This window comes from Castanea sativa, chromosome 11, assembly GCF_040712315.1.
Source record: "Castanea sativa cultivar Marrone di Chiusa Pesio chromosome 11, ASM4071231v1".
NCBI lineage: Eukaryota > Viridiplantae > Streptophyta > Magnoliopsida > Fagales > Fagaceae > Castanea > Castanea sativa.
In genome coordinates this window covers 42,890,710-42,906,613 of record NC_134023.1, presented here as the reverse complement: position 1 = coordinate 42,906,613, position 15,904 = coordinate 42,890,710, and the positions used below count along the sequence as shown (strand labels likewise).

The window sequence follows — 15,904 nt, the reverse complement described above, 5'->3', positions numbered from 1 at the left end:
AGTAAAATCCGGCCCATTAGGGTCGGGCCGGGCCGGGTATCCGCGGGCCGGATCTAAATTGCCATCCCTAGGGATTAACCCTTTATTGCTAAGTTGATCAATCTAAGCGGTAGTTTGAGAGTTTAAATTGTGAATAAGGTAAGACTACCCTTTTATTTGGGGTAGAGGAAAGTAATAGGATGAAGGAAGTAATAAGGGGAAATAGGAAAGCAGAGTGAAAAGAAAGGAAAGTAATTTTCTTGTTTGCCATGTAGAAGGTGAGTAGAGAAGAGAAAGTCAGGTGATGACATTTCTTTTGGCTTATAGCTTACAATTTTAGCACTTTTCTTTTTTCGTTTTAGCACAATTTGGGCTTAAAGGGAAGGGAGAAAAGTAAATTCATTGGTTAAACTATATTTTACCTTTTTTTTTTTTAATAATTGTTGAGGAAAATTCTTGATTAATAATTTTCCAATTCCTAGCTATGACTAATATTCCTTTAGTTTGGCATGCAAAAAAAAAAAAAAAAAAAAAGAAAAAAAAGAGGAACGAATAAACTTTTCATCTTCTTTTCACTATCTTTCCTTTCCTTCATCGAAATATATGAAAGAATTTATATAAAATGATTGCCTTTCCCTTTCCTTTCTTTATCCTTTCCTTTTCCATTCTTGTATTCTTGTGACCAAATATAGTCTAAAGAACTTGGAATAAATTTTCATTTTTGTAGTAGCCATAAATGATGACAGACTATGTTATTGTAAAAAAAAAAAACGATGACAATCTATATGGGGCATTTTTTTTTGTTTAATGTATAATAAATTAATAACCATATTATTTATAAATTTACTTTTTAAACCTTTCAAAAAAAGTCTATAAAGTATGAGGGTAGACATATAATTAATTTGTATTGTGAATATGTTATAATATAACATTTATTTTCTAGTAAAAGTAAAACATGTATTGAATTTATAATTTTTATTAAGTTACCTTATGTATTAGAGCACGTTTTTAACCAATTGAATTGTTTAATTTATAATAAAATGAATTATCTATACACAAGAATTGATGAAAATATACATGTTTGTATCGCATATAAAACATATGCAGCAGAAAATTAACAAATCTACTTTATTTGCAATTGATAACATGTACTATATAAATTTCAGAATATAAGAACAAGAGAGTGTACCTTGGTGTGGTGAATTTCAAAATAAAGATTAAAAGTGGAACACTTTTAATCTTCACTCCAATTCCATTAACGCCCAAGAAGTGTGGTCTCTCAATTAGTTTCCAAGAAGAGAATAAAAGAGTGTCCAACACTCACATACACCATTTCATCCCTAATATAATCTTTATAAAGTTGTGATTTACAACTATGTTTTATGTTAGCTTTATTCAATGACAAAAAGTGTTGTAATTACATAAATTTGTTTCCTTGTATTTTTGTGGGATTTTATTGTATTAGGTTTAGTATTAAGTTGGTGAAGACTCAAGCTTAATTGAAGATCAATGCATTTCGCAACTAGCTCACGAAAAGTTCGCGAGAAGGGTTCCCGTGAAAAGGGCATGTGAGAAGCACATGACTGAAAGTTAAAGAGTCCTGCTAGATTGTCAATTTCGCGAATGTCTTGCGGGTAAGGCCTTCTTGCGAGATACTCACGAAACTCTCTGCTTGGAGGATTTTTAAGTCTGACTTTCTTACCCTTCATCCATACTATATATATCCTCATTACCCACAAAAGTATGAGAGGCTATTCAGAGAGAAAAACCCTAGATAGATTTTCAACAACAACACACACACACCCATCTTTTAGAGAGAGAGCCACTAATCCTTAATGAGAAATCATCCTAACCTTTTCTCTTTCCCTCTCCCATTGTTATACCTTAAGAGGAGATTTGTATCCAAACACAACCCACACTTTTTCAGAGTGTAGAGAGTGTTTTGGAGATTGGGAAGCTTTGGGGATTTGCCAAAAGAAGCCGATGAGGCTTGGTGGATGCAATCGGGTGTATTGTGGGATCCGGAAACCTAGACAAGACACGGTTCCGAGAAGCCTTGTTGGAGTAGGAGCTTAGAGGGCTTAGGTACATTGGGTAAATTAGGCTTGAAGAGTCTCTTACTATTCTTGTATCCTAACTTATTGTCTAGTTGATCGATTTACCGCTTGGAGGGCAGTAAAGAGGTTTTTCTCCGAGTTCTTCGGTTTCCTCTTTGATAACGCATCGCCGTGTTATCTTGTGTTTGCATCTCTCTTCCCTTACTCTTGTGCTTTACTTTTATTATTTGTTATTCATGTTTATGCACTAGAGTAGTATCGGTTGTTTGCGCTTCATTTACTCTTATTTCCACACTTAGATAAATTAGAGTAAAATTAACAGAGCCGTAATTTTTAATTTGGGGTCTAAACAAGCTCTTGTGTTTTAACACAAATTCGAGCTTTCAATCTTAATGAAAAACCTTATGAAAAACCTTATTAAATTCTGTATGTTTATCTCCTTATATAAAATTAGTTATCTAATTGGGCTAACCTTTTGGGCCATTCTAATTGGGCTCTAGTATGTGGCTTGGAGTGGGACCAAAAAGGAACAAATAAGACTCTAGTTCGAATGGGCCTTGGGCTTTTCTGTTAACTCTTGACAAGTCCAAAATTATTATTAATTATATTCAATACCACTATATGAATATAATTGCACTTTAGGTCTTATTAATAAATAATATCCCAAGACTTTATTATACATGCAACACCTTCATTAAAATATTCGTAATAATATAAAGTCATGAATATAGACTACCACTTTGAAGATTACTATATTTTAATCCTTAAGTACCCGGTTTAATCCTTTATGTTATTCATCATATATTTATGAAATCTAATTTCATAAATATATATTTTAGTAACTCTTTACTAAAGTGGTTGGGCTCAACACTCTGAATAACCAAACCCATTAAACTTATCTCAAGGGAATATTTTATATATCCGTTAAAAGATTATGAATTCCATCTTGAAAATATATGTTCCATCAACATTAAATGCGGTTGCCCAACATACTGAGGTTTTGATCGTGACTTATGGATCTCACTCCTGATATATCAAAGCAACCTACACCTCATGATTATGTCTATTATTCTCTTAGGATTTAGAGTTGATGTAAATAGAAGTCGTGAGATTTATTATTTATTTGAAAGTCGTTAGGAGAATAATAAATCTCACAGCGGTCCAGTTCAATATGTCTTAACTCTTAAAACATATTAACATATAAACTAGAAGTCTCCACTTCCATGATCAAGACAAATCATCTTAGTTGATATGTTATAGTTTTCGCAGATAAAATGTCCAATTTTATCACCGACTACGAACTAAAATTCTGAGTTTATAAAGAACTTGTAATTTATATCTTCTGTGACTTTTTACATAAATCACATACTATGCATCTCATGGACTAAGATAATGTCCCATTAGTTTATTTATAGATAGTCTCATAAAATTAAACAATTTAATTATTTATGACATGCCAATAATGAATAATATATAAAAATTTTCTTCATTGACTATTGAAATTTTCTTAAAATTTGAACTACGTACCACTCAAGAGTAAATATGTCACATTTATCACACTAGCTCTGCTTTTATTTTTAAAATTATTTTCTTTTTCAGTTACACATCATGAAAACAGGGAGCATTCAAAAGAAAGGTTTCTTAAAAGGTAGTGAAAGTGTGAAACAATTACCCATGTAAAGATGAAACTTAAGCCTTTTATATTTAATATGTTTTCATTTGAATGAGGAGGAGCAAGCTGGAGTTTTTGTATATAGTATGACCTTTGCTTCCCTCACCGTTTCATGTAGGGATGGCAATGGGGCGGGGCCAAAGGATAGGGTCTTCATCCCCGCCCCGCCCCGTATGATGGGGAAAACTTTCTCACCCCATCCTCGTCTCTTGTGGCCTCGTGAAACCCCGCCCCACCTGGTAAAAGTCTACTTTTTGTTAATTTGCCCTACAACTAGTAAATTTTTTTTTTAAATGAAACTTATTTCATTAATAAAAATATACTTGAAATTACAACTAATTTTATCTTATCAAATCAAATCAATTTTTAGAAAAAATTGAATAATATATCCAAGTGTTTAACAAGAAAATCATAAAAAAAATCTCATAGTATAACACATAACAAAATAAAGGCAAAGAACCACATTAGGAAGAATAAAATAAGCTAAAATTGATATGGTTGTTTAAATAGTAGGGTTTTAGGGTATGAAAAATTTACAATTATAACTCTTAGTAACGTGAGGCAGGACGAGTTGGGTCTAAAACATCTAAACCCATCCTCACCCCACTCAGTGGTGCAGGGCTAAATCTTGCCCCATCCCTGACCCACCACATTTTCAGGGCGGGAAAAACCCGCTCGGAGCGAAACGGGGAGGGCGAGTTAAGTGGGGCAGGGAAAAATTGCCATCCCTAGTTTCATGAATACAAAATTGTTTTCCTTTATATTTTTCTTCTTATATATATATATATATATATATTATTTTCTAACCATTAAGTTTTGTTTTCAATTTTATTTTATATTTTATAAACTTTTTTTTTAATTTTATAAATTTCATAAGAGGAATATTTTCCAAGTAAGTTTGTTTTTATGTTGTTTGTAGTTTCTTGCTATATCTATTTTTGTTGTTATATTTCTCAATTTTTAGTTTTACAAATAAAGTGGCTATTTTTTTTTTTTGGAGAGGAAACACTGTAATTTTATTAACTAGAAGCCAAATCGACTTGAAATATAGAAAAAAAGTGTGGAGGAACAACCTCCATACACACCGAAAACTTGTTAACATGTCTCGCATGTCTAGCAATATTGTGGGATGTATTATTAGCCTGTCTTTGCACATTCAGATTGAAGTGCCATCTCATACCCTCTATCTCAATCCTTCCTTAAAAACTTCTCTACCCTTTAAAATACTTCGCCACGCATAAGACCCTGTTTGTGAATTTGATGCCTTCATGATTGAGCAATGAGGAAGAAATTTGGATTTGAAAACTCTATAGAATAGAGAGTTTTTATTTTAGAGCAACCGCGAAGCTTGTTTTGCTAGAAATGCATCATTGAATAATGCTAGATCCTTAAAGCCCATTCCCCCTTCACTTTTTGGTTTATATAATTCATCCCATCAAACCCAATGTATTTTCCTTCGATCTCCTCTTTGTCCCCACCAAAACTTCCAAATAAGCCCCTCTAATTCATCACACAAACCAATAGGTAACTTGAAACAATTCATGGTATAGGTGGGGATGGCTTGAACCACTACTTTAATGAGGATTTCTCTACCCGCTTGAGAGAGTAGCTTCTTTTCCCATCCTTGAAGTTTCCTCCACACTTGCTCCTTGATGTAATTGAAGCTAGTTTTTTATTCTTCCCCACTAAGGATGGCAAACCCAAATACTTCTCATAACTCCTAATCTCCTCAATCCCCAATGTATTTTTGATCAGCATCCTCCACTCTTCACTTGTAGATTGACTAAGGAAAATGGTAGTTTTTGCCTTATTTATTTGTTAACCTGAACTCATCTCATAAGCTTGCAAAACTTCCAAAATTTTTTGGCACTCCTTAGCATTAGACCTAAAAAACAACAAACTATTGTCTACAAATAAAAGGTGGTTTGTTGGCCTTATAAATCCTTGTGGTGCACCGTTGATGAGAATAGAGTATGAGACAGTGGACACACATAGGAATGGCAACGAGCTGGGTTCGAGCCGGGTTTTTTCATTCCTGGACCCGACCAGTGGGTCTGCCCCGAAAACCTAAACCCGGCTCGTTTATTAAACTGATTTTTTTCTTAACTCTAAATTGTGGCCCAATCCTAAAAAAAAAAAAAAAAATTGCTTGATGCTTATACCGTGGCTCAATAATTGCCCAAATTCATTATTTTTGAAAATGTGTTTGCTAGATTCTACATACACTTTTCAGCAACAAATCCACTGTTCACACCCCACTGCTTTGCACTTGGCAGTGGATGATAAGAAGAATCCATAAGCATAAACAAAGCCTCAAGAGAGGGAGAGAACCCATAAGCACAAACAAAGAAAAAATTATATTGATTCTAAAAATAAAGAAACAAAAGGGAGAAAATTCATTTCATTTAAATTAAAACCAAACCCATGACAAAAACCCACTGTAGAAATGGCAAGAGAGAGCTCAGAATCAAACTACCAAGTCTGAAACCAATCAAATCCCAACAAAAAAGATAAACAAACCAATAAGTGCAGATCCGAACCAGTTAAACACACACAACCACAAGTAGCAGTTTTATTTTTGAGAATGTGTTTCCCAAATTCAAGGGTTGCTCAGATTCGAGGTGGTCCGATGGAGACACATGGAGGAAGCGAGGCTGTTGGAGGTGCAAGTGATGGCTGGCGATGAAGGGCTTCAGGCTAATCAGGCCGGCGATGACAGATGTTTAGGCCGACGGTGAAAGATCAGAGGTTAGGGGTGAGTGAGAGGGAGTGACCGAGTGAGAGTGGGAGAGGAGAAATTGAGTACTGGGTAGTGGGCGGCTGGGGTTGAGGGATTGTGTTATGTGAGATGGGATTAGGGTTTTTTTTTTTTATTTTAAAAAACTTATATATATATATATAGGGGTATTTTAGTATTTTTAACTTATATATAAATAGGTCTGGTTGGGTCTAGATTCGGGTCGGGTTTTTGCAAAAATCCGGACTCGACCCGGACCCGCTTTGGTTTTTTTTTTTTTTTTTAACCTATACCTGACCCTATAATTTATCGGGCCGGGTAAAATCCGATCCATTAGGGCCGAGCCAGACCGGGTATCTGGGGGTCGAATATAAATTACCATCCCTAGACACACAAAGCACATGAGAGTGATCTATCTCTCATTAAAACCCAATTTTTTCATCATATATTTCAAAAAAACCCACTCTACTTTGTCGTATGCTTTGCTCATGTTGAGCTTGATGGCCATGTAACCCTCCTTGGTAGATTTATGGGTGTGCATACTATGAAGAGACTCAAAAGTAATTAGAATATAATTTGAAATAAGCTGGTCTTTTGTGAAAGCACTTTGGTGTTCGGTGATAATGTGGGGAAGAATTTTCTTTAATCTATTTGTTAGCACTTTTGAAAAATTTTTGTATAACACATTACACAAACTGATAGGGCGAAATTCCGAAACCAATTCAGGATTTTTAACGTTAGGAATCAATGTGATAATAGTATGATTTAGATGCTTTGGAAGAGTTTCCAAGTTTAAGAAAGATAAAATAGTTGTTATGATAGGCTTACCAATTAAGTCCCAATAATGTTGATAGAGTAGAGGTGGCATGCCATCTGGACTAGGTGATTTGAGCGGTGCCATTTGATTGAGAGCCACCTTAACTTCACTTTCCATAAACTTTGCTAGCAATTGTCTGTTCATATCCTCGGTAACTATACACTGTATTGTCTCTAAAGCCAACTTGGGTTGACATGTATTGGTGGAAGAGAATAAGTTGTTGAAAAAATCCAGCATCTCCCTTGCAATCTGCCTTGGATCCAAACACCATTGACTAGATGAATCCCTGATTCCTTCAAATTTATTTTTTCGAAACCATTGGTTGGCTCTGCTATGGAAATATTTAGAATTTTTGTTCCCATGAGTAGCCCACAGTGCACGAGATCTCTGAAACCACATCCTTGTCTCCTTGTCAAGTAGCTCATTCACTTCACTTCTAAGCCCTCTAGCTCAAAAATTAATCCTAGATGTGAGAGCCTTCACTTTGGCTTTGGCTAAAAGTTTTTGCTTCAATTTCAATTCCTTCAAATTTTAATTCTTGCTACTCCAACGCGTTAAGGCCTTTCCATAGTTTTTGATTTTTGGTACAATATTTGAAGTGTTATGACTAATGCAATGCTTACCCCACTCTAACTTCACTGTGTCTGAACAACCTTTCTCAGCTAACCACATCTCTTCAAAATGAAAGGTTTGTTGGGATTGGCAGGTTCAAAAATCTTGGGCATGATAATTAAAGGGGAGTAATTTGAGGTACTACAAGTTAGGTGATGCACAGTTGATCCTCCAAACCTCAGTAGCCATTCATTATTAGCCAAACTTCTATCCAATCTCTCCCAAATGGTTTTCCCATCTCTGAAATATTTTTTCCATGTAAGTGGGTTACACTTAAACCCCTATATCCATGAAACCACACTTATCCATGGCGTCTCTGAATAGTTGCATTTGAGCATGACTTCAGTTAGAACCTCCTTGCTTCTCTACACCCCTCAATATCTCATTGAAATCTCCCAAACATAACCATAGAAGATTGAATTGAGAATGTAGTTGCCGAAGTAAATCCCACGATTCATGATGTTTGTGTGTTATTAGCTCACCATAAAAACCTGTGAACCTCCAAGCTCCCTTAGTAACCCCCCCAACAATATAGTCAATATGATTTTTTGATGACGTCTCCACACTCAGGTTGATTGAATCCTTCTGAAACTACACAAGCCCCCCCTCCCCCCTCTGTTGACTCGAGGGACACAAAACATGTGATCAAATTTCAAATTCCGCTTAATTCTTTTTAGCCTTGCTTCATCCGTCCATGTTTCAATAATGAACACGACAGAGGGATCTTTTGCTTAGGAAAAATCTCCAATCTCTCTCTCTCTGTCACCTGGTTCCCAAGTTCACAACAGTTCTAAACTAAAAGACTCATGGCTCCTGGCGAGGCTGCATTACAACCTCTACCATTGAATTTGTAGATTTTTTAGATTCGTGAGGAACCTGAATGCGTCTGCTAGGAGCATTGGAACCATTTGCTAAGTTGTGCCCTCCTTTTCTCTTTCTCTATAGCTCGGTTTGGGGCTCAGTTACTCCTAGATTGCAATGTCGCAACATATGTTTCCATGTTTTGAGGTTGGTTGGTTGCCATGCAATCTCAACCGTTGATGGATGGGGCTGATCATAATCGTAAGTGTTTTGGTTGTTCGTTGCTTGAGATGGATCGGCTAGGGTTTTTTTCTTTGATGAGGGAGTGTATTGTAATTACTTCATTTAATTTTTTAATCTTAATATTATCGTAATTATGAAATCTCTAATTTTTTGAATAATTTTTTTTCTTACAAACATTGAAGAATATCAATTGCCTTACATAATTTATAGAGCAATCTTATAATTAGCTTATAAATTTTAATATTTAATCTTTCATTCAAATGGTATTTAGATTTGAACTTTCTCCAATTGTAACTATCGAATTATTAAAAAAAAAAAATTATATATATATATATATATTTCAAAAAGAAAAGCATTCAAAATCTAGAGATTATTGGAGAATCTATAACCCTAAAAAGGTTAAGTTTTAAATTTTGCTTGCTCTAAAAGCTCAATATTGGAATCTAAGAAAATTGATATGGCCTTTTGGATTGTGACTTTGGATTGCACTCCATTTTAAACAACAATGTTAAGGACACAATATTTTCACTACTTGGTTAGATGGAAAATTGCAATTACCTTAAGAATAATGATATAAAACACAAATTTTTCACAAATTTTTCTCACAATAGTTGATATGGCAAGATGTTTTTGGTTTTAGGTAGTATTATCACTTGACAATATTTATTTATTGTCTATCATGAGAACTTACTGACTCAACAATTATACACACACACATATATATATATATATATATATATATGTGAAAAAAAACTGATCTATGTAAACTTATTGTTAGGGTAATATCTTTTTCATATTACTTTCATGGCTCTATCACGTACACCAATCTTGTTATACTCAAAGATAAATTATGTCACACGGTTGTAAACTAAATTGTATAAACTTTCTGACTCAATACTTATTTTTCAAAACCAAAAAGTGAATGAAAGATCAACAGCAACCAATAATAACCAAGTGAGCCATGGCTTTTAGCCGCTACTATGGAAGTAGATGGGGGGGTCAAAAAAGTTCAGACCAATAAACTGTACACGCGTCAGCTAATCAGTACTGACATTGGATTATCATGATCTTTCAATATCTTGCCATTTGTCACTACCTTATTAGGTGAGGTATTTACGTATATGCTTTCACTCTATGCAGAGAGAGAACGAAAGCAAGTCTCTTTCAAGTCTTCTTAACTCTACGTTTATGCGTATATGGGGGTATGTATTATTATTATTTTTTAAAGAATTAAAATTGAAATCGGGACTTCAACTCACGATTATAAATAAAAAAAATGAGTTCGTAACAGGATATATAACAGAGGGTGTGTAACAAAAAAGAGAAATCATTTTTTATTGGCCACCAACAACATAGTAAGAGGCTTATGCTAATGTGTGAGTGTGTGTGTGTGTTTTAAAGACTTTTAAGTGATGAAAGGTGATGAAAGAGTGATGAATGATGCGGTAGACTCGGATCCTGTCTCCTAAGAAAAAGCTCATATTTCTGCAGAGACAAGTACTAGACCCCCCTCTCTCTCTCTCTCTCTCTTTCTCTCTGAAACAGTAGTAATTGATTGACATGGGAGACCAGTACGGACTGCCTGATCTCCGGCAATTCATGGCCGGAAGAACTCATTTCTCGGGCATGACACAACCCACTGAGCCTTTCTTTCTACAAAGGAATATAGTGGCAGCACCTCCTCAGCTTCACTACGAGCCTATAATGGTTGGTCATGAGGTTTTGCCTCGTGGACTTCAAGTTGGGTTTGGTCATGATTCAAGTACTACTAGTGCTGCCACTCCCAACAGCACAGCCACTATTACTACTACAACAAGTTCAGCTGCTACTACTACACTTTGTGGTCCTCAAATAGAGAGTGGATGGATGGGATATGATGCTATTGGAAATACTAGATGGCCAAGGCAAGAAACTCTTACTCTTCTTGAGATCAGATCTCGTCTTGATTCCAAGTTCAAAGAGACTAATCAGAAAGGACCTTTGTGGGATGAAGTCTCTAGGTATATCTATCTCTCTACTAACTGCACCATTCTTTTCTTTCCTTTTTTTTTTTTGGTTTTGTTTTTCTTTTCAGTATTTTGTTTTCTTTTTTCAAACTGGGTGATGCTTGATTAAGAAACCCTATTGCGTTTTCTTGATATCTTTCTGTTCTTCTGCTATTTTTGTAAAAAAATTGACATGCTTTAAAGAAAAAATTATGTTTTTTTGCCTGAGTTTAGTGCTTGAGAATGACAAGCCATTGAAGTTAACTGAGAGACACAGGTTGTTTCTTTTTTCCCCCTGATTTTTTTTTTCTGGTTATGTCTAAGAAATTTGGCCTGACTCCTTGATGTTTAGGTACCCATATACTGGTTTTGTGTGATGGAGTGACCAGTCCAAGAATCTCTCTCTCTGAAACCCAATCTTTGTATTATAGTTCAGGAGCCTCTCCTTGCTCAATTAGGGCAATCGAATCTAGTTAATATAGAATGAAAGGATTTATTATACAGATTTTTAATTAGGAGGAATGTTCTTATTATTTTATTCAACTCAAATATTAATAAAAAAATGCTCAACCAAGAAATATTACTTGGAATCTTCTTTAATAAATGTTAGATGGCCTTATTGTTAGAAATCTCTAGGAAACAACTAGTACTAGGTTAAATTATTTATTTATTTAATATATTACGTACCATCATATGTTGAAAATTACCCCCATTTGTTTTGATCTAAATTAGTTTAATTCAGGATAATGGCTGAGGAACATGGATACCAGAGGAGTGGGAAGAAATGTAAAGAGAAATTTGAGAACTTGTACAAGTACTACAAGAAAACTAAAGAAGGTAAAGCTGGAAGACAAGATGGGAAGCACTATAGGTTCTTTCGGCAGCTGGAAGCAATCTATGGAGAAGCAAGCAATAATCATGCCTCAGTTTCAAACAGCCTTCCTTATCATCAGAGCACTCGAAACAATGTAATTCAACAAGAAAATCAAGAAGTTGTTCAGAACCAAAGGCTATGTACTGAGAGCCTTAGTACTTTCTCTAACTCATCTGAATTTGAGACTTCCTCCTCGGAAAACAATAATGATGATGATCTTTCCGCCATTGCATTCATGATGAATCAATCAATGGAGAAGCAGAAAGTGATGAATGAGAGACAAAGTTACCAAAGGGTTAAGAAGAGCTGGAAAACAAAGGTTGAGGAGTTTGTGGACTCACAAATGAGAAAGATAATGGACACACAAGAGGCTTGGATGGATAGGATGTTGAAGACTATTGAAAATAGAGAGCAAGAGAGGGTGTCTAAAGAGGAAGAGTGGAGGAAACAAGAGGCAGCTCGGTTTGATCAAGAAGTACATGAACTTTGGGCTAAAGAGAGAGCATGGGTTGAAGCTAGAGATGCAGCATTAATGGAGGCCTTAAAGAAATTCATAGGGAAAGGACTAGGTGTATCACCAATGGCTGTAGAAACTCAAAGCCATGAAGAAAATCAGGTTGAAACTATTAACAATAACAGGTGGACTGAAATGGAGGTTTCAAGTTTAATACAGCTAAGAACTAGCTTGGAACTTCGATTCCAAGAAAGTGGGTATTTGGAGGAAGGTCTTTGGGAGGAGATAGCTGCAAAAATGGGGTCTTTGGGGTATGATAGAAGTATGGTTGCTTGTAAAGAAAAATGGGAAAGTATCAGCATCTATTATAACAAGACAATGGAGTGTAACAAGAAGAGCAAAGAGGATTTGGATTTGACAACAAGCAGTAGTTATTTTCAGCTACTTAATTCCTATCAAGGCCAGGAGATTCCCAAACATAGGCCTGAGAGCATGGGACTTCAGCTAATGGATGAGGGCCTTCCACCTTCAAGTTCCAATGTAGGCACTAATGAGGTCCACCGTAGTTGCTTTCAAAATGAAGAGGAGAAATTGTGGGAGAAATATGGTGTGAAGCTCAATAAGGGAAAGAACCAACAAGTTTAGCTCAAGCAAGCAAGAGCTTCAGCTCTTCAAAAAAGTACAGATGGATGCAACTTTTTCAGCAGGTAAGATTTGTGGCATTTTGTGGTCTTTTGTAGAAGTTTTCTGACTTGGGACGGGTTTATGCTAGTCATCAATGCTTACGTTGAACCTTAGAGATTCTTTATTTGAAAATATGAAATGTCTTAATTTCTTCATAGAATCATATTGATTGGGACCTGAGGGGTTTAGCTAATATGCTAATAGAAATTTGAAAAGGGGCTGTGCACCCTTGTTCAAATAATTGTTTGTACTTCTCAGATTTGTGTACTGTTTTTAATGTCCTTAAGTCTTTCTTGTTTAACATGGTGTATAGGAGAATGACTATTACAGACATTTTAGTGCACATAAAGTACATGCGCCAATGTGGCGTGCCCTTACTCCCACCAATTTCACTTACATTTTTTACAATTTATTTGTCATATGGATTTTTTGTGTTCCAATATATATAATTGAGTGTGTGAAATAGACACTGCCCATGATGTATATAATAACAACAACATTATTGGTTTTCTCATTAGGTTCCTAATATTTATGTCAGTGCAGGTCTTCATAAAAATGTTTTCTACCTCTAAAACCTTTGAGCATTTCAAATGACGTCAGATATCATTCCATCCTCTAAATCTATTGCGAACACCCAAATGCATCATAGATGCTTTCACATTCTGATGGATGAGGGGAAAAACATGGAGGAGATATGGTGTGAAGCCCGGCAAGGGAAAGAAACCCCAAGTTTTGCTCAAGTAAGGAGTAATCTAAGTAGTTTTATTTTGTATATATGTAACTTGTATGAGATGTTTAGAATTAGATTAAGTAATTTGTGACTTGGGGACTGGTTTTTGTTTGTGTAACAAAGCAGTGACTAGCGAACTGTATGTGGAGCTTAATGCTTAATTGGAAAGTTTGGGTTCACATGAAACCAAAATTTCTAAGGGTTTCTTGATGATCATAATTGAGGGTTTTGCACCCACCCTCCCCCTCCCCACAAAAAAAAAAAAAAAAAAAAAATGGTGGTAAGAGGTGCGTGGACTTTGGTTTGCTCTAGACACCACCTTAATCCAAACCATTGGATTTGGGTTAATTAATACTTCATAGTATGTATATCAATCTCATGTATTTCTTTAAAATATATATATATATATATATATATATATTTATTTATTTGTTGCAATAAGTAGGGGACGAAATATTTAAACCAAAGTCCTTTTATAAGAGAAGACTAATGAGCTATATGACTCTTGACATCAATCTTTAGTAATTATTAAGCACTCTTAAAATTCAATGATATTATATTTCATTTTAATAAAAACATACTACCAAATATAAAAAATATGAAATAAACTCAAAATTTCACGTGAACAAGTTAATTACTCCATTAGTAATTAATTTGGAGCACTAGTCAATGTACTATAGATACCTCATACCATGCATACCTAATAAATTTCCCTTAATATTTCACCTTTTCTCACCATTTTTTAGGGGGTTCTGCATAGATCTTTTCTCTAAATTTTTTATAGCAACCCCAATGGCAAAAATTTTCTTAGCTTATGGGTTTGCAATCCTAAAAATTTTCTATATTATAAAGCCAAAAGGGAAATGGAAATGTTTATATTTTCTTAATACGAGGAAAATATTTCATTTACTGGGAATCCTTTACATAAAAACGCGATGACCTCACAAACAAGGAGATTTAATTCAGTAAGTAGTCATACTGCTATGTCAGTGAGATATGAAACCTGTTCATGAATGACTTTCAGTCTTCTTCACGGGGCTTAAATATTGCTCTGTGTGTTTTTACCGACATAGGGGCTCCCCAAGTGAAAAATTTCTCATCGAAATTATTTCTATGGCCTGCCCATAGAATAGATCTCTCTCTGCAGTCTGCAATCAATTTTATTTCTCATGCTTAAGATGTAGTATTTGAGCAATTCAAAACCCTTTCCTTTTTTGTTCCATCAGAGTTCGTTGCTTATATACATTTATTAGTTTTTCTATGATTTCAGCTGGCGTACTCAAAACCTTAAACTCTTTGTACTATTATACTAAGTGGGTAAATTTTCTGAGATAGACTGATTATAAATGTATGCTAAGAGAGTACGAACTATTATAATACGATTATGATATTAAGAGGGGTTTTTCTTTATCTTAATGAAATCAAGGGTTTTAACCCCCCCCCCTCCCAAAAAAAAAAGAAAAAAAAGAAATACAAGGGAAGCTTAAGGTTGTTAGGGTTTCAAATATTATGAAAGAGTGATACTAAGGATACATGTAAATTTTACTATATATATATATGTGTGTGTGTCTTACAAATGTGTATCTAATCACAAAAAGAAGTTAAACAATTATTTACAATCTTATTGCAGTGACACAAATCACATTCAATCTCACATTAGTTTGTAAGTTTTTTATAGTATAATTTATGGTAGTTTTAATATTTTTCATTATAGAATGAAATGGCATGATTTAGGTATAGTATTTAGATGCTGTTCCTTAAGTTCTTCTCTTAAGATTCTGCCATGTAGCTTTTTTTTACATAACAAAATTTTAAAAGGAGAATCTAAGAAACAACACTTAAAATACTGTACATAAGTTTTATTCAAAATGAAAGCCTATTGGTGGAATATTAGTGTTATAATACAATCCTCATTAACTGTGTTCCCAAGTACAAAATTTATTTGATGGCACAACCAGAGTGTGGTTAGAGAAATAATATCTTCCTTGTAAGTCTAAGATGAAGGCAAAGTTAAAGAATAAGACTATAATAAATTTTTTATATTTTATTTGATTATTCTAGAAATTAGGTTCTTAAGTAATTTTGTATTGTTGGGCATGAGCCATAGTTTTTGACCTTGGGTTTTATTTTATTAATTGATAAGTCAATCTTAATTAGTTTATGAGTGTTTTTATGTGGACTTTGGCTTGGTTTAGCTAGGGTTTGATTTACTAGTCAAAGTAAGATTCTTAACTCCATTAGGAGAAGTTAAGATTTAGG

The 15,904-nt window shown here is 34.5% G+C and overlaps 1 protein-coding gene across 2 annotated transcripts; it reads left to right on the top strand.

The window, feature by feature from the left end:
• Window positions 1-10,336: 10,336 nt before the first annotated feature.
• Window positions 10,337-13,853, top strand: LOC142615121 (trihelix transcription factor PTL-like). 2 transcript variants are annotated; one of them, XM_075787814.1, is made up of 3 exons: window positions 10,337-10,918; window positions 11,646-12,938; window positions 13,454-13,853. In XM_075787814.1, exons 1-2 carry the CDS (start codon window positions 10,479-10,481, stop codon window positions 12,874-12,876), a joined length of 1,671 nt encoding a protein of 556 aa, XP_075643929.1. In that variant the 5' UTR covers window positions 10,337-10,478; the 3' UTR covers window positions 12,877-12,938; window positions 13,454-13,853. The 2 variants fall into 2 exon arrangements, with proteins under 2 accessions (XP_075643929.1, XP_075643928.1); XM_075787813.1 differs by having other exon boundaries at window positions 10,338-10,918; window positions 13,459-13,852.
• Window positions 13,854-15,904: the final 2,051 nt, after the last annotated feature.